The 22,656-nt window shown below is 50.6% G+C and overlaps 2 protein-coding genes across 4 annotated transcripts in view; one reads left to right on the top strand and one right to left on the bottom strand.

The window, feature by feature from the left end:
• Nucleotides 1-1,238: 1,238 nt before the first annotated feature.
• On the bottom strand, nucleotides 1,239-6,907 carry LOC128332501 (uncharacterized). Its single transcript, XM_053266821.1, has 13 exons — nucleotides 6,844-6,907; nucleotides 6,252-6,321; nucleotides 5,955-6,102; nucleotides 5,439-5,561; nucleotides 5,199-5,319; nucleotides 4,972-5,109; nucleotides 4,457-4,630; nucleotides 4,132-4,281; nucleotides 3,795-3,914; nucleotides 3,585-3,693; nucleotides 3,199-3,261; nucleotides 2,740-2,931; nucleotides 1,239-2,445 (listed from the first exon to the last, which is right to left on the bottom strand). The coding sequence occupies exons 3-12, from the start codon at nucleotides 6,065-6,067 to the stop codon at nucleotides 2,747-2,749; spliced, it is 1,296 nt and encodes a 431-aa protein (XP_053122796.1). The 5' UTR covers nucleotides 6,068-6,102; nucleotides 6,252-6,321; nucleotides 6,844-6,907; the 3' UTR covers nucleotides 1,239-2,445; nucleotides 2,740-2,746.
• A 3,922-nt stretch (nucleotides 6,908-10,829) lies between these two features.
• The window catches only part of LOC128332507 (uncharacterized), a 31,759-nt gene continuing 19,932 nt past the window's right edge, over nucleotides 10,830-22,656 (top strand). For all 3 annotated transcript variants that reach the window (XR_008310673.1, XR_008310672.1, XM_053266829.1), the window contains exon 1: nucleotides 10,830-11,006. The gene's annotated coding sequence lies outside the window, so the exon portion shown is untranslated. The remainder of the gene's footprint in view (nucleotides 11,007-22,656) is intronic.

Raw genomic sequence — 22,656 nt, 5'->3', positions numbered from 1 at the left:
TAGTCAGAGCCAGTGTTGTGTAGTGGTTAGAGTGCTGGACTAGGACCGGGGAGACCCAAGTTATGGCATTTCCTAAGAGGCCAGAATCCTTCCTGCTGGGAATAATAGAAGGTGCAATTTCTACAAGTAATTCAACGCTTTTTGTCTACGCTTCGACGGCGGCTAGAATTATATATGCACAGAAATGGAAGAGTAATGAAGTGCCTTCAAAAGAAGATTGGCTGATAAAATTTTTGGAATATGCGGAGATGGCAAAACTTACAACACTAATAAGAGATCAAAATTTGGAATGCTTCAAAGAAGATTGGAAACCATTCTTGTTGTATCTAAAGAACTATTTTCCTACTATGGACTTTACAGCAGGGTTCGAAATTTAGTAAAAAAAACCTGCAGGTTGGATAGGTTAGCTGTGTTTGTAAGGATTTAAATTTATGTTTTGAATTATTATTATAGCAAGGGTAAACTTTATAGCTGATGATTCACGAAGAGATGTGTGCGGGAAGTCCACTTTTGTCTATTTGTAATCAATGACATATTAATATTGTTAAAAATAATAATAAAAATTTAATTTGAAAAAACAAACAAACCAACCAATCAAAATAAAAGCGAGCTCCCCCCATTTAAAAAAAACACCAAACCAATCCAATCCAACCCTCTCCTCCCTCCAAAAACCAAACAGCAGGACTCTTTCCCCAACCAGACCAAACTGTCAAAGGGGAGCTGTGAACTCTTGATCCCTGCCAGCTTCTTCTTACAGAGCACAGGAAGGAAGCAAATACGCATTCAAAACAGAAATGTGAAGAGCACAAGAGGAGGTCAAGGCCTTGTTCCTGCACAAATGGCATTTCATACTTGGCAGGACTTTTTAATCACTGGAATGGAATCACATTTCATATTTGGCTGTATTGGAGGGAGTCAGTGTTGGTTTGTAAGCTTGCCAGGCCTTGCCAAGGCTGTGCTTTCCGGGCACTCGATTGGAAGGTGCAGCTTGCTCCCAGGATCCTGTGCTCAGCAAACCTTATTGGCGGCAAACCTCAAGTGGGCTCCTCTGGAGTGATCCAAGCCAATTGTCTGAGTGAGTGCTTCCAAGCAAGAGGCATTTGCATGGACCTGTAGCATTGTAGCAGCGTCTCCCTCAGCCAAGACGTGAGCATGGGAGTCTGTGGGCACAAACGCTCCAAGGGAGACGAGAAGAAAAGAGGATCTCAGAAAGGACTAGCTGTTAACAAAGTGGCAACTTTATTAATATACTTAAATAGGTTACAAGTCGTCACTTAACTTTCTAACTAAAGGAAACAAAACAGGACAGAATGGAGTAGGCAAAAAAACTTTCCATCTCGGCCAATCTGTTGGAAAGCCAAAAATTCCTACTCGGCCCCCAACAGGGCGACCAGCAAAGCCCATTCTGTCCCTGGGAGGGAGGGGGAGGGAGGGTGGGAGGGAAGGGAGGAAGCCCAGGGTCACACGGAACAAGGGAATGGCAGGGCAAACAAAATTGGGGGGAGTCCCAGCCAGCCCCACCCACCCCACCGCTCCTTGCAGGCACGTTCACTTGGTCTCCTCTTCTGGGGCGGATCGACTCCTCCAGCCTCCCAGCAGCAGCACAAGCCTGCAAGAAGCACAAAGCAGCGTCAGTGGGGTTGCCCTGCTCCTCCTCCCTTTCCACTCCGGCAGCCCAGCAAGTGGGGATTGGGCAGTGGGGTGGGGGTTGATGGGGGGGCAAGCCAGAGAATTCGGGCTCCCCACTGTGCAGCCACAGCATGGAGCAGGAGGGAGAGGAGGATTCTCTGGCCTGCCACCGGGCAGCACCAGGGGGCGCTACTGGGGCTGCAGGGGGCCCCCAGAGTCTCCCAGGCTCCTCTGCTGCTGCACCGGTTTGGGAGGAAGGAGGAGGGAGCGGAGGGGGGAGTGAGGCGTGGCTGCGGGAGTGGAGGTGGGGAGGAGCACACCCTCGGCAGGGGAGGGGGCGGATGCCTGGATGGGGCTTCCCCTGCCAGGGGAAGCCAGGCCGCTGGGGAAGGGGAGAAAGGTGGAAGGAGGAGGGGGTGCTCCATGGCCAGCTGGTGGGAATGGAGGGAGGCGGTGACCTTGCCCTCCTGCTGGGGCCACACAGCCTCCCCGGACCCAAGGGAAGCCCAAGAATGGTTCCAAAGGGCCACTTGGGGGCAGGGTGGTCCTGTAGCCTCCTCCCACAGCCTGCCAGCAGAAGCAGGGGAGGGGCTTCTGCACCCCAGGGGCGGGGCTTCCTTGGGCCAGGGGAGTGGAGCCTGCTTCCCCCTCACTCCTCAGACAGAACTGCACTTCCCTGCTGGATGTCTTCTTGTGGACAGATCTTGTGTCCACGCGATTGGAGGAGGTCTTCTGGGAGGCCCCTGCGCTGCACGGTCTTTCCTGAACCTCCCTTCAGCTGCTGATCTTCAAGGGGAGAGCACGGGGCTGTTGTTCCTGGAAAGAGAGAAGGACATTGGTTCAGAGATGGGGGGTCTTCTCACACTCTCCCCCATGACACCATCAAGCACCAGGGACTCCTGGCAGAATATCCGTGTCCTCATTTCCCAGAGGGAAGAGAGATCTTTCCTCTTTCCCTTTGGCTACTGGTACAACCAGCCACAAGGGCCGAAGTTGGCATTCCAACACGAGGGAGGGTTGCCCAGATTCCTGCCCACCCTTCCTGCAGCCCCAGCCCCCTCCCTAACCATCGGGGCCCCTTCAACTGAAGCCCTGCCTTGGTCTGCTCACCAGTCGGTCAGGTGGAGAGATCACCGTACTCTGGCGGGTGTCTCTTCTTCTTACAGCCCGCCCACAAGCGCCGAACGGCAGCCCGCAGCCCGTGCCAGGAGTGGAGGGAAAAGGCCTTCTTCACGATCTTCTCTGTCTTGCAGGCAACTCTCCCGACCTCGGGGTCATGGTCGCCAAGCAAGCTCTCCAGCGCTGGAGGGATGAAGGAGAAGGTTCAGAAATGGCATGAAGAGATCACCCCACCCTTGGCCAAGCCCCACCATTTCCACACCAAGAGGGCGCAAGTCCTGACTCTTTCTCCCCTGCACTCTGGGAAAGCCTACTGCTGAGCATCCCTGAGGATGCAAGCGGGACCTTCCATGTGAGGGGACAGGTGGCCCATTCCAGCTCTGTGGTCCCTAAATCTAGGCCTCTCCCCTCACAGAAACTTCCCCTTCCCACCCAGAAAGCGGCACTTACCAGCATGGAAGGTCTCTATGTTCCCTTCAGTGAGGATGCTGCCCTTTTTGTGGACCAGGTGACCTAAAAACAAGGGTGGAAGGAAATGGGACCACAGTTCAGGACCCTGCGCATGGACAGCCCACTTCCCATCATTCAGGAGAGGAAGTCCTCCCCTCTCTGCTCCCTCTGGGACTGACAATTTGAGCCATTCCTCCAGGGACTCTTATGTCACCTTGGGTGGAAATTAAGCCAAGAGTCCTCGCTAACGCTCACTGGGCCAATCCTCCTGGGGAGGGAACAGCTCCTGCCCCTCCACACCCTTCTGGCAGTGCCTTCCAAGAGAATGAACCTTTGCCCACCAAAACGACCCACTAAGGGAGACCCAAAAGTCTTGTTTCGCTTACCGATCAGCAGGGCAGCCGTTCTCCTCACTGAAGGCTGCTCGCTGCAGAAGAAGCCCAGGATATTGGTGGCCTCCATCTCCACGGCATCCTCTGTGCCGAGCTGCCGAATCTGGGATCAAGAGCAAAGACAAATCCCGAGTGAGCAAAGCATCGCCCAAAGGTCCTTGAGCCATTTGAGCCGAGGGACGGACAGGGAGGGGCTGCCCTTACCAGACGCTTGGCGATCTTGTGGAGCAGCTCCTGCAGGCTGTAAGAGTCCCGCGCCAGCAGCTTGCCCTCCAGGTGCCATAGGAGGGCTTCCGCCAGGAGGCTCAGATTGTCCTTCGCAGCCTGCCAAAAGAAAGACCGGAATGGGAGTGAAAAAGGCTGCCAAGGGATTCCAAGAAACCTCTAAGGGGGCTTCAAGGAGTAGGGCCTGGATGGGCCAAACCACAGCAGGACAGCTCGTGGATTCACCAACCCCGTGAGGCTAACTCTGGGGCCTGCCACTGGGTGGCTGGACTTGGGGAAGCCTAAACACCTACGTAGGGGTGGCACAGGCTCTCACCTGTGCTACCTCCAGGTCTTCATCCTCCACATGCATCAGAACCACGATGAGGGTCGTGATGTTCTCCTCTGTACCCTCATGATGGTGGTGGCGGTGCTGCAGGAGATCCAGGTGGGTCCTCATGGCTGCCCTTTGGATCTTAGCCTCCTCCTAAAAAGAAGAACAGGGGTTGTTATTAGAGAGGAATTCCTCACCTCCATAATTGATGAAGAGCTTGCATGGGTCTCTAGGGGGTTTCTGGTTTCTCTTCTCCAACCCGTTCGGAACCTGCAGGTTGGCCGGCCCTCATAGAGCCGGGGCGGAGGGCTGGCATGCAAGTACTCACGTGGTGGAAGAGAGGGCGGCACAGGGCAGCCAGGACAGCATTCACCGTGGCCTGGTGTTCTGATGGACAGTGCCTCAGCCGCTCCATGAAGGCCAGGACCCCCAAAGTGGCTTCCAGACTGGAGGTCCTGAGCCCTCCCAGGATCCCGGCACTAAAATCCTGGGGTTTCTTCGCCTAGGGAGGGAAAAGGTGGATCCTTGAGAACACATGCTAGTCTACCCCCTGCTAAATGGACCACAGAGCTGTCCATGTTTGATGCCGCATGGCCTCCATCCAAGAGGGGTGAGAAGGCAGCATTGGAGCACGTGGGGAATCAGGGCTCCCACTGAGAGATGCATTCCCTTAAGGATTTCTCCTTCATCCTGTGGCAAGGGTTCCACAGGCTGAATCCTCCCAACTGGAGAAATCTTCCTGTCATACCTGGGGATGCCTAGGAGCACAAGCCTCAGGAAGGGCTCCCCAAAGAGAGGAGTCTCCATGTCTAGGGATGCTCCATGCCCAGGGATGTCACTCACCGCCTTCAGCTTTCCATAAATGTGGAGAAGACCCCTTTCGCTCAGGTAGCGGATGTTCTGGCTGGGGTGGACTAGCCACGCTACCAGGAGCGTCCAGGTCTTCTCTAAGGCAGCAAAGTCTTGGTCTTTCAGGAGCAGCTAAAAGAGGGAAAGGAGGAAAACATCCATCAGCCTCTGGGGCCAGACCCTCCTCTCAGGGAAGCCCACCTGAGGAAAATGCTTCTCACCTCCACAAAGAAGGACACCTCTGTGAGGGAATGCTCTTCTGGATCTTTATCGAGGCTGAAGAGGGAAGCCAGGTATGCCTTCAGCCTGGCCACTGTGGAGGATGGTGTCTGGAGGAGAGCCCTGCAAAACACCAAAAGACCCTGCTGAGTCCTGGGCGGGAGGCCCAGAAAGAGCAGACCTGACCCAAACCATCCCAGCCCCGACTCCTCGTGAGGAATCTCCTATTCACTCATCCTTACCTCACCAAGAAGGCCACACCCTGGAGGCAGCTCTGCAGAGAGCACAGGGATTCCCAGCAGGTCTTCTCCGGGGTCACCTGTGCCACCCTCTCCAGCAGGGTTCGGACAATCTGCGCGGTCTCCCTGCAGAGAAGAGAAGGTTGCTGTCATCACCATGTCAAGGGTGGAGGCAGTGGACAAGGGAGGGACTCCTTGCGGGGTAGCGGAGTGTCAAGGGTGGAGGGACTGAGTTGGACCATGGGAGGGAGACCACAGGGTGAAGTGACTTTACCCACAGTTGGCTTTTTAACACTGCAGAAGCATTTTAAGGATCTCTGCAGAGCCAAGAGGGCTGCAAATTCTGGGCTCTCCTCTGTGTAGCTGAGGGAGGGGACCTCCGTTCCAGAGTCACCCCAACAGGCCAGAAATGCTCTTCACCCATCAGAGTGGGACATGGGAGAAATGACCCTAGCCTGTCCTCCCAGAGTGCTGGAAGAAGGACTTGCTGGCCCCGCTTTCCCCACCGCCATGACTTACTCAGGAGGCAGGTCTTGGCTGTCTCGGTTCCCGACTCCCTCGGTGGTGTTCTGCAGGCCGGTGAGGATCTTGTTGACCAGGCCCACCAGGAGTTCGGGGAACCTCTCCTCCATCTCGCTGGCATACTCCACGCTCCGGATGATGTCCTCTGAGGAGAAGAGGAGGGTCAGGCCTCAGCACACAGTCCGAGGGACGGTTATGGGTCAGGAGAATCCCCAGGGCCAGGCCATCCTGTGTAGTGCAAGAAAGGAGGGGTAGAGGGGTGGAGTCAAGTCACCCTTGGTTTGCACCCCTTACCTCTCCCAGATGGACCGAGGAGAACCAATCTGGGGCCAGCTGTCCTCTTCTTTCCTCTTCACCGATGTTCCTGAGAGAGGAGAGGAGAGAGAAAAGCTTCTCAAAGAACTGTCCTGTTGGAGATGGCAGCCAGCTGAAAAAGAACACGGGCACCCAAAGAGATGCTAAGCAAAGATCTAGCCTCCCTTGGGAGGTGGCTGGCAGGGGAACTTCATCAGGCCAGAGATCTCCCAAGTCCAGCCTTTCATTCCCCACTGAGAAGCCCTGGGAAGTGTTCAAAGGGGGCATCGAGACAGGAGCCCTCCCCTGCTCCTTCTCCCCAACACCCGCTCATGCCAACAGCATGGGGGTCTCAGAGCTCCCTCTGCTAACAGCCAGCAATAGACTTGCTGGTGTCTGTCTTGCACCGGCTGCCAATAGGCCTCCTTGGGTGAACTCCCCCTCCAGATTTCTCAGGGAGCAGGAAGGAGGAAACATCCCTCTATGGGGCTCAGACATGGGGGAGCTGCCCCTGTCCCCTGCAGCCTTCTGCTTGCTACACTAAAAGCCCCCAGCTCCCGACTGGCTCCTCAGCTGAGACGAGGGTACCTACCTGGCCGAACTAGGGGTCAGCGGAGAGTCCCACACCTCGTCCTTGATGCTGCTGATGTCATGCATCGTGTCGTCCTCGTCCGTCGAGGAGCACTGGGGAGGAGAGAGAAGAGAAACGGGAGTGTTCCGGGGCTTCCGTTGACCTTGCGAGGCTTCTGAGAGGAACCAAGCCCAAGGGATGGTTGGGAAGACATCCTGCTCTAAAATAAGACCTGCCTCTTGGTAGAAAAGGCATTTGGCATCTCAGCCCATTAGAGCCTTTCACCACATTTTTGCCCCCTTTCCAATGCCTCAGATGCATTTCCTCCCATCCCACCAATCACCATCCCTCCCATCCTGCAGCATCTAGAACTAGAACCATTCCATGTTCTGTCTCCTGCTGGGGAACAGGGCACTCACACACACACACACACACACACACACACACAACCTAGAGTCCGTTCACATGAAAAAATGGATGATGAAATGGATCATTTCTCACCTCCGCGGAGGACGAGTCTTCCACTGTGTAGGTGTTCATCATCATCTTCTTGATGAGCCACTTCTTTGGCTTCGGGACTCTGAGAGGAGAAAGGAGAGACATGGCATAAGAACATCAATGCATGACAAGAGCCCTTGTGGATCAACCTATTTAGTTGGTTGTGAACCACTTGAGACCTGGTTACATGTGGCATCAAAGTGTGTTTATTCAGATAGATAGAGAGAGAGAGAGAGAGAGAGAGAGAGAGAGACTGAGATCTGGAGATTCGGAGGTTCCTTGGCTGTCATGGGTAATAGTCTTCAACTGGCTTCTCCTCCATGAACATGTCTAATCAACCAAGGCTCCCGGGGAAGGTGATCCGCCTCTATGATCCCTGGAGCGGCCCTTCAGCTGAGAAAGGTACCTGGGGGAACTGGTGGCACAGTCCCCTTCCGACCCCTCGTCCTCCACGCTGGCGGGTGGAGTCTCGGCCCCCAGGAAGGAAGAACTCTGTGAAGGAGAGAAGGGGGAGAAATGGCTGCTCTGGCCCTCGTATTGAGCTTCCTAGGCTTCAGCAGGGAAAAGGCCAGCCTGGCACCTTCCAGCGGTCATCACCGGGTGAGCTGAATGCAGGAAGTGGGCTGGAAGGGGATCGTCCCGTTCTGGACACAACTCTTCCCGCTTTCCTGATTTTCAACTTTCTTAAAAACCACTTTGGAGCCCAGGCGTGCTGGCTGGAGGCTGGCAGGAGAGATGGCAAAAGAGCTCCTCTCTCGTGCCCGCCTTCCTCGCAATGAGGTCGGTCGGGCTGATTTCAGGCCTTCGCGCACTCATGCAAATGGCAGAGGGGAAAGGCATCAACTCCCCCCACCCCAAGACATGCTGCGCTCCCTCACTGAGCTGGGGCCCCGATGACTCTGGTGACTGGAAAAGACCACTTCCAGTCCACTTTATGCTTTCAGTCGGCTCCTTAGTGAGGACACTAAAGGCACGTGCAAAAACATGCCCAAACTGGGTCTCCTTTCCTCTTTCTTTCCCGTTTCTTTCCCCTTTCCAATTAGTTCATTTCTCATTGGTTTGGTTGAGTTTGCTTATTGTTTTGTATTTTTATTCATTCTTCATTTATTTGTCACTCTTTTTCAATGGTTGCCATTAAAGCAACAGGATGCTCCACCTTTAACTGTGAGATCTCGACCAGAAGTCAAGGCCATAGCCACCATCTCCTTGCGGCCATCTTCTTTAATCCTATCACCCCCACCGTGCCACCATTGGGATGCAGTGTTGTTAAGGGCATGGCTGTCCCTTTACCATAGCTTTAAGCAAACGACTGTCAGAAGATGGCCGCCCACCCGGCAGCATCAAAAACTGGGGCCATTCCACAAGCTCTCTACTCCTGGCCAACACGGGGGACCCACACGCCCAACCCACAGTTCTTCCGAGGGAGGGACTGGATGTTGAGGCTTCCTGACCTCTCCAAGGGATGGCTCTTGGTCAGCGGCGGTGTTTTGCAGCCTCCTCAACACGGTGCTTGGCCTCTGGACACTAAGAAAAGAAAGAAAGAAGACACATGAGATCAGAACACGAGTGCTTAGAAAGAGCTCTGCTTGATGAGATGAATGAGGCATGCAGCCCAACACCCTGTTTCCAGGAGTGGACAGCCAGATGCCCGCAGGAAGCCCACGGGCTGGACATGGAGACACCTGTCTCCAAGGAAACAACTCTCCATGCTGCTCGGAACTTCTCTCCACCCTTGGCTTCTTGCTAAACTAACCACCTCCCCCCCAAAAAACTTGCATGGGCTTCTAAGGAAGGTCCTCTACTTCCATGAGCAATGGAGCTGCCCCTCCAGGTGAGAAAAGAGTACCTCGGGGAACTGACAAAGCTCTCCACGTCCAGCTCCTGATCCCTAGTGTTGTCTTCTGGGATCTTGGCCTCTTGGATGTCAGGACTCTGCAAAAGAGACAAAGGTTTCCAATGTGTGTACTCACTCTGATCTTCCTAGGGCCTAGGATTCGTAGGGAGTTTTCCCCCTGACATTTTCTTTGAGTTCATTTTTATTTCTTTAAATTATTTTGATTTTTTTTTAAGACAAAAAAACCTTATTAAAAAGCAACCATGTGTTCTAATTCTAACTGGTTGGGAGTGCCAGGGCACAGCCACCACATGCTTGTGGGCATTTGGTTTCATCCTATGTCCAACCATGAACCTCCATTGTGATATGATCTACTGTGGTCAGCAAACTGGCCACCATCCTTCAAAAGGGCCATCAGAATCAGTTGGCTGCACTCTGGAGCTCTAGTCCAAAGACAGCATGACAGGTAGGTCTGTGAAATCTCTTTCTTTCCCTCCCCAAAACCTGCCATTAACAGAAACATCACTGCATGGGAGCTCCAGAATGGAATGCTAACTGCTTGTTGTCATTTCTTGTCATTTCTTCTGCATTCCTTTCATGGGGAATGGAAACAAAGAGGAACGGGACCCACTGGCATCAATAGTTTGGCCCAGAGAGTCTTCTTGATCCCACCCCTTCATGTCCTCTTCTCTCCTCTCCCCAAGAAACAGGGTTAGCTCAGCCTTTCCAAAGGGAGAGACAAGGTGGGCCCCTGAGTCCGGAGTGAGGGCCATCCCTCCTGCTGTGGGCTGTTTTTCCCTGAGGGGACCAGGATTGTCTCTCCAGAAATGCCTCTTCAGTCAAGAGACCTGGAGGATCTCTGCCAGGAAGACCCTCTCCTCTCCTGACCCGTCTCAGGGTCTTGGGAGCCGTTTGATGCCTCCAATCCAAAGCACACCAACCCAGAAAGGTGGCCATTGGAAGGAGAGGCAGAGGGTGGCAGAATCCTTCCCTAGCCACGACGTTCCCACTGTAATCCTCTGGCCAACATGCAGCAGCTGGATTTCCTCCCCTTTCAGGATCTGACCCCCCTCTGTCTCCTGACGGTGGAGATGCAATCTCCCCTCACTCCTCCACCAGCCCATCCACAAAAGCGACTGGAATCGTTTCCTGACCTCACAAGACCATTCGGTGTCCACGGTCTGGAGAAACCATCCATCCTCCTCAACCGTGAAGACACTGCAGGAAGAAATACAATGGCCTGAGTACCTCGGAAGAGCCTTGCTGGATCAGACCAAAGATGCATCTGGCCCAGCACTCTGCTTCCAATAGGGGACAGCCATCCGGCAGGCCTCCAGGAAGCTATCCTCTGTGCCCTTCAAGCTAGCGGACATCACCACCACATCTTGGAAGAGTGAATGCTTCTACGCAGGGGCGTAACTACCATGAGGCCGGGGGAGGCCGTCGCCTCGGGGCCCCACTGCCTTGAGGGGCCCCCCAGAGACACCTCCCATGACTCCCCATTGCCCCCTGCCCAGCCCCAAGACCCTTCAGCCACTTGCCCTGTTTGCCCTCCCTCCTGCTGGTCCTCCTGGTCGGCCATCCAAGCAGCAGGCAAGCTGCTTTTCTCCCGGGCGCCTCTCAGCTGATCGGCGGCTGGGCGGGGCTTCCAGGGAGGCCTCCGTGTAGGCCTCCGTGAAGCCTGAATTCGAGTAGGCTGGCCAGCCCCAGGAAGAAGGCTGGCAGTCAGAGTGGCCACTCCAGTTCTCTGCAGCAGACCCTCTTCTTCCCAGGCCAGACAGCTCAGCCGTGGCCAGGTAGAATGTGGATTCCTTTTGGTGGTCACACCCCGCCCCCCGCCCCCTATATCCAGGTAGGGATCTGCTTGCCATAGGGCTTGGTTGGGGGGTGGGGAGACTGAGAAGTCTCTGAATATTTCATGGAAGACTGATTGGAAAATCTGCTGGCTTAAAAAAACCCTCTAAAAAGTCCTATAAGTGGCTTGTTTCATGGCAGGAAATTACAAAAACTTCTGGAACAAATTTATTTATGTATTCATTCATTCATTCATAAATACACTTCTGTTCAAGTTGTTTTGCAACCCAGGTCTGAGTGAGAACAGACATGAGTGAGAAATGTGACGCATGTGTTGTGCTTTTATATTTTTCCCCCTTAGGGTCAATCTGGCCCACATGTGAATGCAGCACCTCCATTCCAGAGGAGATGTGTGTTAAAGGGCTTTCAAAGCCTCTTGTGAAAAACCTCCTGGAATCAAACTGGACTGAATTGGTTCAGAATTCTGAGAAAACAAACATAGGCTCACCCTGCATGGTTGAAAGTCTCCTTTGCTAATCTGCAGCAAGGGGCCCATCTTAATAATGAGTGTTTCTAGTGTGTTCTAGGCATTAAAAGTAGCACAAAGATATAGTATTCAATGTATATCACTATATATTGTGAAGTGTGTGTGTATTCAGTGAAATGTATTTCTTGGCAGCATACATATTTTGAAATATCAGACTTAAATCCTTGGAAGCCTGGGGTGTGTGGAAGCCCTGGACTTTGGGGGGGGGGCATTTTAAAATCTCTTCTCAGGGCCCACTCCAACCTTGCTACGCCCCTGAGCGCATTTGGCTCCGTTCTTAGAGCTCTACTTCGAAAACGGAGCACAATGCAGAGAGCTTCACGATTGAAAAGGGAGCTGCATCTGCTATCCACAGAGCCACCACCGGGTATTACTTGCTGGCAGACTGGAAGTCGCTTAGATGAACTTCAAGCTCAAATCCTTGGTTTTGCAAATACACCACATGAAAAAGGAATTTTTGACTTGGAAATAGTTGTGCCTGAAAGGTATCCATTTGAGCCTCCAAAGATGCACTTCCTGACTCCTTTTAAAAAAGGTTTTACTCCCATATAATTCTTCTCTTCTCATTTGCTCAATTTTGTACATCTGTTTTTTGTATGTTTTGAATGAGGACAGAAATGTAAGAATAAAAGCCCCCTGCTTACGGGGCAAAGAGGCACCTTTTTCTCTTTGTAAACCGCCCTGAGGCATTTTTGGAAGGGCAGTATAGAAATCGAATTATTATTATTATTATTATTATTATTATTATTATTATTATTATTATTATTATTATTATTAAAAAATTTCTCGGCAGGGGGGCCCATTTAAGAATCTTGTCTCAGGGCCCACTCCAACCTAGTTACGCTCCTGCTTCTACACAATGTATGAAGACATCATTTTTGTCTGCCCTGCACCTCTTGCCAGTCAGCAGCACTGGATCCATCCCAGATCCAGGCTGGCAGGGGGACAGAAAACCTTCCCTACACAAAAGTTCAAGAAGAAACTCTACCTCCTCGGGGAACTGATGGCATGTGCATCTTCCAGGATCTCGTTCCCAGTGTTGACGGTCTGAATCCTGGAGCCCTCTGAGAATGACTTCTGTGGATGAGAATGGAGAGAGGAATGGGTGCTCTGGTGCCCACTTGACCTTTCCAGGGCATCTGGGGTCCAAACGTCAACCCCCCTTCAAGAGGTCCTTCTTAACAGAGGAGCTTAAAGCAGGAGGTGGCTCCTTAGCACCTCAAAACCGTGTCTACCAACGTGTAACTGGGCTCAGAGAGGAAACCAAACCCAAGAATCTACTGAACCTCAGAAACCAGCTTTCCGCTTATTCCTGGGCAGTCGGGTGAGATCATGGGTATTACACAACATTTGGAGTGGCAGGATCCCGAAGAAGAGTCAGGCCTCCTGCTACATGGGACACTATGGTTTCTTTAATGGTGCCTTTAATTAAGGAAAGCCTAGCTAAGTTCTTCTCTTTGCTGGGCAGAGCTATTGGCCACTTGATGCTGCAGACCCGTGTTTTGAGGCCCTTTTCAATGACACCAGAAAGGGGGCCATGAGGAGCCAAGAAGTGGCAGTGGGGGAAGAATGCACCATCTACCCCAAAGAAGACTTTCCCACTCTAGTTCCCCTCCAGACTGCTCCCTTCCTGGACGTGTTTTCTGCTTGGTTGTCCAGAACAAAATCAAAGTCTAGAACCCTGGGGGAGGGAGTGATTTGGGGCAGGAGAGCGGAATGAAGAAGCGAGGTTGGGAGACAAGTATACACACCCCTCTTCCCTCTCAGCACTTCCCATCCCAAAAGTTCCCATGATGCTTCCTCCATAGCGAGGGTCTCCAACCTTTGCCTGAGTCACTTGTAGTTGAGCCCGGATTGTCACTCATCCCACCCACCCAATTCACTGCTACTACCACTGCAAATATCAAGGCATATGGCTTTTCCAGACAAGTTCTCAAAGCATCCCTTCAACCTGCTAAGACTGGATCTCTACCACACGCCCTCTATTCTAGCTCGAAATGGGGTCTTTCCCACCCCCTCCCAGCCCTGCCATGTACAGACTGGGTTTTCATCCCTTACCAGTGACCATTTGCTCGTTTTGGCCACGGAGCACTCTTCATATATCTCCTGTGGCTGGAAGTCACTGAGAGGGGAAAAGGACAAAAGACACAAGTGAGTGAGTGAGTGTGTCAAAGGAACCCAGAGTAGCCAGTTTCCAGCAGTGGGCAGGGGTGAAGGCAAGAACCCTCCAAGCTCCTTGCAACATAAAGGTGACTTTCTTTATTTTATTTTATTTTATTTTATTATTTATATACCCTCCCCGCTCTCCACAACATAAAGGGCTTTCTTTCTTTCTTTCTTTCTTTCTTTCTTTCTTTCTTTCTTTCTTTCTTTCTTTCTTTCTTTCTTTCCTGATTCATTCATTCATTGGATTTATATATATTTATATACTGCCTAATTTAAAAACCTCTAAAACAGCTCAGCTCCCTTGGTTGGGGTTTGGAGAGCGGCTACTGGTCAGAGTAGAGCAATGGTCTGACTCAGCATCAGCTGTTCTGAGGGGCTGCCACGACCCCTTCCTCTGCCCCCCAGAGGGGCTTCCACTGCTCCCCATCCCAGTTGCTCCCTTTGCCCTGCAACCACTCAAGGAGGCACCAACAGATCCAGCCCTGAAGGAGCAGCCAGCCACACCCTGGCTCCAGTCTCCCTCTCCCGCTCTGGGTGGCTTCAGGGCTCACCTGGAATCCAGGTCCTGAGAAATAGTGGGCCAGGCACACCAGCCCATGGAGACCCACAGCCCTTCAGTCCTCAGAGAGCAGACTAGGGGACCGATCCCCCCACCCCACCCATCCTCATTTGAAACCCTAGGGAGCAAAATGTGCACGAGAACCCTCCCTGGCCTCCTGTGCCTGAACCCCTGGATCCTCTCCCAGAATCCAGCTAGCTCAGACGGATCGGCTCTTCTCCTTTGGAACTCCCTTTACCTGCCCCTGCTCTCATTCCTTTCTGTCTTCCCCACATTCCAATAGTCAGAACTTAGACTGGGTGCCCCTTGCAAACTGGAACCTCTTGCGGGGTTGGGCTTATTAATGTTGGGGGTCATGACTTCTGGAGGTAATTTACTCCCTTTACAGCAGAAGTCAACAGGGTCTCCGGGGCAACAGCTTGTCCATGATAAGCAGGGAGATTCACACAAGGTTAAACTAATCTCCTTTATTCAGAAGAAGAAGGAAAAGACATCTATCTGAATTCTGGCTACGTGTTGGTCAGAGAGAGACCTGTCGTGGTCATCAGGGTTACTGGTGCCAAAGGCCGATGGCATCTGGAGCTGGATCTCCAACAATGAAACCCTGGCAGGGGCCATGTTTCTTGAGAGGATCCCAAGTGGTCTTGAAATCCAAGGTGGCATAAATCAAGAATGGGCCCAGATAACCCAGGAGGAGCAGGAGGACGTACCTGAGAGGAGCCACAGGAGTTGCCTCATCAAGGCTGCCCACGCCGCGGAGTGAGGGGCATCCTTCTCCCATGTCCTGTCAAGGAGAGAGGAGAGCAGGAGTGAGGATGGGCTGGGCCAGTTCACACCCACCGGGGTCATTCCTAAGCAGCCAGTGGGGACTCCCATCCTAGATTTCTCATCAAACCGCTTTGGGAACTTGGGTGGTCTTTCCCCCACATTGGACCTCTTTGGGGCAGGGTGGTGAACCCTCCCTCTAAAACCCCTGCCGGAGGCCATGTTCAGCGCTCCCACATGGCCCCAAATGGACCAAATTTGGCATGAGCCGCAGGGGAGACAGGTTGCTCTCCCCCTGCTAAATATCAGAGGATGACCACTTTGAAGGGGTCTCTTGGCTCAGTTAGCTGAACTCCCTGGGCCCCGTGGTTGGCATGGGGTACCACCAGCAGGCAGGGTTGCCAACTCTCTCACTAATCCTGCTCCTGTGACTTCAGCAGAAGGCTGGCATGCAGATATCAAGCTGGTGATGCATTTCCCATCTCTTTGGGCTAAGCTGGTCAAGCTTTTGCTCAGAGCAGAGGAGCCAGGCCACATCAAGAGGGGGCAATTCCCATCTTCCATAGAACCTGCAACTCCCCCTTGGCAGAAATGGCCCTTTCGGTCCTCCCTCCATCCCCCTCCTCAACATTTCATTTCTTTTACCGAAGAATGACCAGTGTTGTTTTCTTCACTCCCTCATATGGCCATCCTGCCCCTCTGAAGGGGGAAGCTGCAGGGATCTCGGAGAGACAAGGAACTCCTTCCCTTCCTCTGTGCAGGTCGCTCCACTCTGCAGTTCCTCGCTGGATGAGATCCTGGAGGAGGGAGGGGGCTGATGGGGCTCTGACCCATCGATGGGGGGCTGCTACTCCATGAAGACCCCGTGAAGATGGTCTGGGCCAGTCGCTTCCTGCCCTACAAGGTCAGCCCAGAGGGGCCAGGACAGTCTCACTTCCTAAATGTCTCCACCTTGACCCAAATCCAACCCCTGGGGGTCTCCCCACCCCCACCCCCTTCATCGAGAGGGGGCAATTCCCATCCTCCACATCAGTGCCACTTGGCAGATCTTGCCATTTCTATCTTCCCTCCATCCTCCTCCACAACATTTCATTTCTTTTCTATCCTACTTTTAGTTTAAAAATATCAAAGAGGCTTACAAGCAATAAAACTTGTATTATTTCATTCTAAGCTACTGAGGAAGAAGCCTTTCAAAACAAGGTCATCATCACCATCAATCCAAAGCGGGAGGGAGGGAGGGAGGGAGGGAGAGTGCCTCTCTGCAGGGGTGTTGCTGGAGACTTAAAATTTTCCCGAGCCTGACCCCTTTTATTTATTTATTTATTTCATTTATATACCGCCCTTCCGAAATGGCTCAGAGCGGTTTACAATTAAAACAGAAAACATTAAAAACAATTAAAACAGAGATACAAATATAAATACCAATTTAAAACAACTTAAAAAACAATTAAACTATCAAAACAATTAAAACCCTGAAAACCAGGTATTAAAACAATTAAAACTGATTAAAAACCCTGAAAGGCCAGTCTCTCTTGAAGGAACTTAAAGAATCAAGATTACGAATTTCCGCTGGGAGTGCATTCCACAGTCCAGGAGCAGCTACAGAGAAGGCCCTCCTCTGAGTCGTCACCAAACGAACCGGTGACAACTGGAGATGGACCTCCCCAGATGACCTTAATGTGCGGTGGGGATCATATAAAAGAAGGCGCTCTCTAAAAGATCTTGGACCCAAGCCGTTCAGAGCTTTAAAGGCAATAACCAGAACTTTGTATTTTGCCCGGAAAAAAATTGGCAGCCAGTGTAACTGTTTTAAAACAGGCTTTTGAGCATCCAATCCAGGCATCTCCAGCTCCCAAGAATGACAAATATTTTTTTAAAGCCACCAAATGGCGAAGCAGGGAAGCAACTTGCCTAGAGAGCAGGAGGCTGTTGGTTCGAATCCCTGCTGGTGTGTTTCCCAAACAATGGGAAACTCCTATATCGGGCAGCAGCAATCAAGGAAGGTGCTGAAAGGCCTCATCTCAGACTGCACAGGAGATGGCAATGGTCAACCCCTCCTGTATTCTAGCAAAGATAACCACAGGGCTCTGTGGGCACCAGGAGTTGACAATGACCAACAGCACAATCTTTCCTCTCCTTTAATATGGCCATCCTGCCCCACTGAATGGGGAAGCTGCAGGGATCTCGGAGAGGCCAGGAGCTCCTTCCCTTCCTCTGTGCAGGTGGCTCCACTCTGCACTTCCTCGCTGGATGAGGTCCTGGAGGAGGGAGGGGGCTGACGGAGCTCTGACCCATCGATGGGGGGCTGCTGCTCCATAAAGACCCTGTGAAGATGGTCTGGGCCAGTCCCTTCCTGCCCACCAGGGTCAGCCCAAAGGGGCCAGGACAGTCTCACTTCCTAAATGTCTCCACCTTGACCCAAATCCAACCCCTGGGGGTCTCCCCCCACCCCCTTCAACAAGAGGGGGCAATTCCCATCCTCCACAGAACCTGCAACTCCCACTTGGCAGAATTCGCCATTTCTATCCTCCTTCCTCCCCCCCCCCACATTCCATTAAATTGATATCTTCCTTTTAATTTAAAAATAATGAAGTGGCTAACAAACAATAGAACTCATATAATCCCATGCAAAGCTACAGAGGAAGAAGCCTTCCAAAAAATGGAGGTCATCACCATCTATCCAAAGAGGAAGAGAGAGGGGGAGCCTCGCTGCAGGGGTGTTGCTGGATGCTGAAAGTGCTCCCGAGTTTGGGCTCTTTTCACCATCCATTCCAGTCATGCTCAAATACCAAGAATGACCAGTGTTATTTTCTTCAAGTCCCTCATATGGCCATCCTGCCCTTCTGAAGGGGGAAGCTGCAGGGAGCACGGAGAGGCCAGGAACTCTTTCCCCTGTTCTGTGCGGGTGGCTCCACTTTGTGCTTTCTCGCTGGAAGAGGTCCTGGAGGAGGGAGGGGGCTGGCGGAGCTCTGAGCCATCCTTTGGGGGGCTGGTGCTCCATGAAGACATTGTAAAGGTGCGCTGGGCCAGTTCATTCACGCCCACCTTGGTCAGCCCAAAGGGGCCAGGACAGTGTTGCTTCCTAAATGTCTCCACCTGGACCCAAATCCAACCCCTGGGGGTCTCCCCCGCCCAAAAAACATTGAAACCATTTGGGGCAGGGCGGTGGACACTCACTCTGGACTCCTTGCCTGAGGCCATGTTCTGCGCTCCCTTCACGATCCAAATTGGACGGAAATTTGCTGTTAGCAGCAGGAGAGGCCAGAAAGTCTTCCTGCCAACGGTCGAGTCCAGAGAGACTGAAGGCAGCAGCGGAACCTCCAGCCCTATCAGGATCCATCGTGACCGGTAAACACTCCCGGCTTGGACGCCCCCCCCAGCAACCGCCATGTTTGAATGTACACAAGGATGGCGGAACTCCCATGCCCAATGCTGGGCACGAGGCACCAGCAGGCAGGGTTGCCAACTCTCTCCCTGCTCCTGCTCTTATGCTTTTAGAGGAAACCTGGCATATAGAAATTAAACCGATGAAGATTTCCCCATCTCTTCATTTCCATTGCAGCAAAAGCTTCATCTGCTTAATTTTGGACTGTCAAGCTCTTTTTCAAGGCACAGGAGCCAGGCTAGCAAAAAGGTTGGCAACCCTGCAGGATCCAGACTGTAGTCCATCCCTGATCACACATGGAAGGGGACAACAGTGATGTTAATTTGGTTCGTCCCTGGGTCCGCCTTTTAGCCAATCAAACAGACACAGTGGGAATCTCTTTTGAGGCGTTTATTGCTACTGCAGATTAGCAAGGTATCCAGTGGGCTTTGGCTCTGCACTGAATACAAATTGGTTATAGGTGCATCTTACATTTATACAAACAATCTGAATGATGCTGACACCCTAGACGTAGTATACGTGGCAATCAAATGGTGGGCTAAGTATCTAGTACGCATGCGAATGATTCATTGTTCATCTGGTGATTACTCCTTATTTGGTTACATCCTGTTTTCTTAATTGTCAGCAAAGAACAGTGAGAATCCTGTGAGAACCAAGTTTCCTTAGATACAATTTAGTGGAGAGAGATAACGACGTTGATCATGAGAGGCCGTGATGGGCCTGAGCTGGGCTGGGGTTACTTTCAGTCAGACTGAGGTTTTCTAAGTAAAATGGAGTTACTTTGGTTTTCTAAAAGACATCAATTCCCCCCTGAAACACTGGATCATCCTGAACCTTCAGGATATATGGGCTTGTAAAGGTACAGCTGTATGTATGGGTCTTACATTATGGCAAGGTTGAAAGGTTCTCATAAACATTTGGATTCAAGCTAGAATGCATTATAAGCAGCAACATGTGATTATCAATAAAAGGAAAATACATACTATAATTAGAATTATCTTCTTTGCCCATAAATCAATAGGCTCTCCATATGAGTTAAATGAAAGTCCTAACTGTTTGGAAATATTAATAATAGCTCTTTCTAACACATAAACTCCTAATCTTGGAAATATAGTTCTGTGTTTTGTGTAGCTAAAGGATTTGGGACATATAGGTGCTGAATGGGCTGTACATATGGCAATAAAACTAGATACATTGCATATAATATCCTAGAGCTACAAACATAATTAGTATAATTCTGATTTGATATAGATAAAAAGTTTTAGACATAGCAGCAAGGTTTACATATAAAGATCATATAACTTATAGCAAGCAACATTGTTTTAACCCATCTTTATCCCAAATAAAGTATCAATAACAGTCTTGCATTGTGGAACCAGGTGCTTCTAGTGATTAATGGATTATCAGCTTGTGGAAAGCGATAGCAATGACAAGTCACGTACAATCACATTGCTTAAATACAAGTGTCTATAAAATTAGCAGGTCAAGCTTGGGCTAGCTTAATGTCTTAGAGCACAAACTTGGGGATAGGTGCAGACTTGCAGGTAAATGCTCTGGGAAATGACTGGAGAGCAAGCATGTGAGGTTCATGTCCTTACAGCACAGGAGATAGCAAGGTTTTCAACATAATGATAGCACATAGTCACTACAAGAAAGTAATATAAGAAAGTGGTGTAAATCATCAACTCCCACCACTCTTAGTGTCCTCTAGAGTCTGTCATGGCCAAAAAGGAAGCCATGGAGAGCTTTAGAATTAAAATTAAAAAAAACCTAAGAGTCCTTGGTAAAAAAAATATTTTAGTCCTTCAGTTGAGAACCAAATGCTCTTGTACAACGTTGCAGGATTTTGGCTATCCTGGATGTTCTCTGATCCGTGTTGTTTTGGCTTGTTTGGCTAGTGTCCATAGACAAGCTCAAATGTTCATGTGTTTGGGAGCCTTGACTCCCCCCCTTTTGGGCAATCTGAAATAGTGTCTTTGGCAGAATTTGAAATAGTGTCTTTGGCAAGGTATCTTACCCAGGTAGGATGGTTCCAGGGCTTTACAGCTTGGGGAGATGCTGTTGCATGTATGACTCCAGAGAAAAGTGGCAGTCTCCAGGCATTTGGTGTCTATCCCTCTCCTATAGCACTTTGGAGCAGGAAGATGAACTGTGCATTAGGCCTTCTTCTTCGAACACAGGACAGGGTAGCAGATGGACGTTCTGTCACCATTGGGTTGGATTGGAAATGCAGATAGGGACTGCCCCCGGGTAGCTGCTGCTGCTGCTGGTTAGTTTTCCTGGGTCAGTGTTGATGTCCTCTGGAGACTCCCTTGGGATCACGTTCTGGCGCTGGATCCAGGTATTCCTTCAATCTGGGGAGGACCAATCCTTCTTGGAAAGACAATTCAAGGCACTGTTGGTTGCAAACCTGTTTACTTGAGAGAAAGACAGGCAAGTGAGTTGCCAATTCCCTCCCCCCATGTAGGGACAGCGTCCTGAGACGCTGTCTGGGTGCCAACCATCAGCACAAAAGGAAAAGTCAAGTTTTCAAGGCAAATAATACAAAGGATGGATAAAACCTGAGGCTATTTTCAATTTGGTCTTTTGGCATTTTTTCTTTTGTTCCTATGTTCATGGAGCCGCTCTGGGAAGAGCATCTGAAGGTTCCAAGTTCCCTCCTTGGCTTCCCCAAGATAGGGCTGAGAGAGATTCCTGTCTGCAGCCCTGGAGAAGCCGCTGCCAGCCTGTAAAGACAATACTGAGCTAGGTAGATCAGTGGTCTGACTCAGTATATGGCAGATTCCTAGGTTCAAATGATCTGGCTGCTCACAGTTACAGTGGCAATTTTCTGCATAAGGAAACACCGTCCCCATGATGGCCAGCACTTCTGTGATCAGCAGTATGTATGACCCCCTGAATATAAATATTTGTAGTAGTTGTAGTAGCAGCAGCAGCAGTATAGTATATAAATGTGCTAAAATAAATAAATAAATATGTATGTAATATTTATATTAAACACATGAAAATTACAAAATATGAAATATGAGATAGAAAGAAAGAAAGAAAGAAAGAAAGAAAGAAAGAAAGAAAGAAAGAAAGAAAGAAAGAAAGAAAGAAAGAAAGAAAGAAGATTAGTTTGTGAGGAGATACAGTGATGAGGAAGCCACTTCATTGTGCAGCAGAGAAATGACTTGATTATCAAGCCAGAGTTTGGTGGTTCAAATCCCCGCAGGTATGTTTTCCCAATATAGGAAGATGCTTAAAGGCATCATCTCATGCTTCAGAGGAGGCAATGGTCAACCCCTCCTGTATTCTACCCAAGACAACCACAGGGCTCTGTGGTCATCGGGAGTCAAAACCGACTTCATGGCACACTTTGCCTTTACAGTGATGAGGACAAGTTTCCAGAGGATAGAAAGCAGGGGTGTGAGAGCTGGCTGGGTTCAAGCCGGCTTGGCTTGACAGGTCCAGGGTCAAACTTGGCTGGTCTTGTGTGGTCAAATGGGCACAAAATGGCCGGGATGGGTCCACTCAAATCCAGTTCAAATTTGAACCAAGTCTGCATAACTCCTTTTGTGTACATCCCTAGTAGAAAGTTTGAAAACAACTGAGCTAAACCAAAATAATCTCAAAAACATGTCATGATGTGCAGCGGCCCTCTCCACCCCCAACACAGGACCTCCAGTGACTGTTGCTGGTGTCTATCTTAGGTTTGTTTTTAGATTGTGAGCCCTCTAGGGACAGGGATCCATCTTATTTATTTGTTATTTCTCTGTGTAAAGCTGGACTTGGAAGAAGCAAGATAGAAAAAGTATTGACGCTGCTGGAGAAGACTTTTGAAGATACCATGGACAGCCAGGAAAACAAACAAATGGATCATAGAACAAATCAATCCAAAATTTTCACTCAAGGCAGAAATGACCAGGCTTAAACTTTCATACTTGGGACCCAGCTCCCTTGAGAAGTCTATAATGCTGGGAAAAGTTGAAGGACAGAGAAAACGAGGAGGACCAGCAGCAAAGTGGATGGACTCAATTACGGCTGCAATGAACGCAGCACTGAGAGTTGTTAAAGGCCAGTTTGAAGACAGATCATCTTGGAGAGAATCCATCTATGTGGTCACTAAGAGTCAACACCAACTTGACGGTACTTAGTCAATCAATCAAGCGAAAAATGACATTGAGGACAGATTATGGGGAGGTAAGGCATAGACAGGAGGTGATTCAGCACTTGAATCAGATTCCCTCCTCCTAGTTCTTACGTGACTGTGTGAGAGTGAGAGCTGCATGTAGAGAGACTGCTCT

Source organism: Hemicordylus capensis, chromosome 7 (genome assembly GCF_027244095.1).
Source record: "Hemicordylus capensis ecotype Gifberg chromosome 7, rHemCap1.1.pri, whole genome shotgun sequence".
In the NCBI taxonomy this organism is placed as follows: domain Eukaryota; kingdom Metazoa; phylum Chordata; class Lepidosauria; order Squamata; family Cordylidae; genus Hemicordylus; species Hemicordylus capensis.
Note: the sequence above shows the minus strand (reverse complement) of the source record. Positions and strands in the feature narration are given on the sequence as shown.

Bases quoted from the DNA above. Each gene is read 5' to 3' on its own strand.
- LOC128332501 (XM_053266821.1), bottom strand. From the start codon at position 6,067: ATGGAGGAGAGGTTCCCCGAACTCCTGGTGGGCCTGGTCAACAAGATC. The intron at 3,915-4,131 runs GTGAGAGCCTGT...TTCTTTTGGCAG, and splicing joins AAGACCTGGAGGTAGCACAG to GCTGCGAAGGACAATCTGAG. The intron at 3,694-3,794 runs GTAAGGGCAGCC...TCTTGATCCCAG, and splicing joins ACAAGATCGCCAAGCGTCTG to ATTCGGCAGCTCGGCACAGA.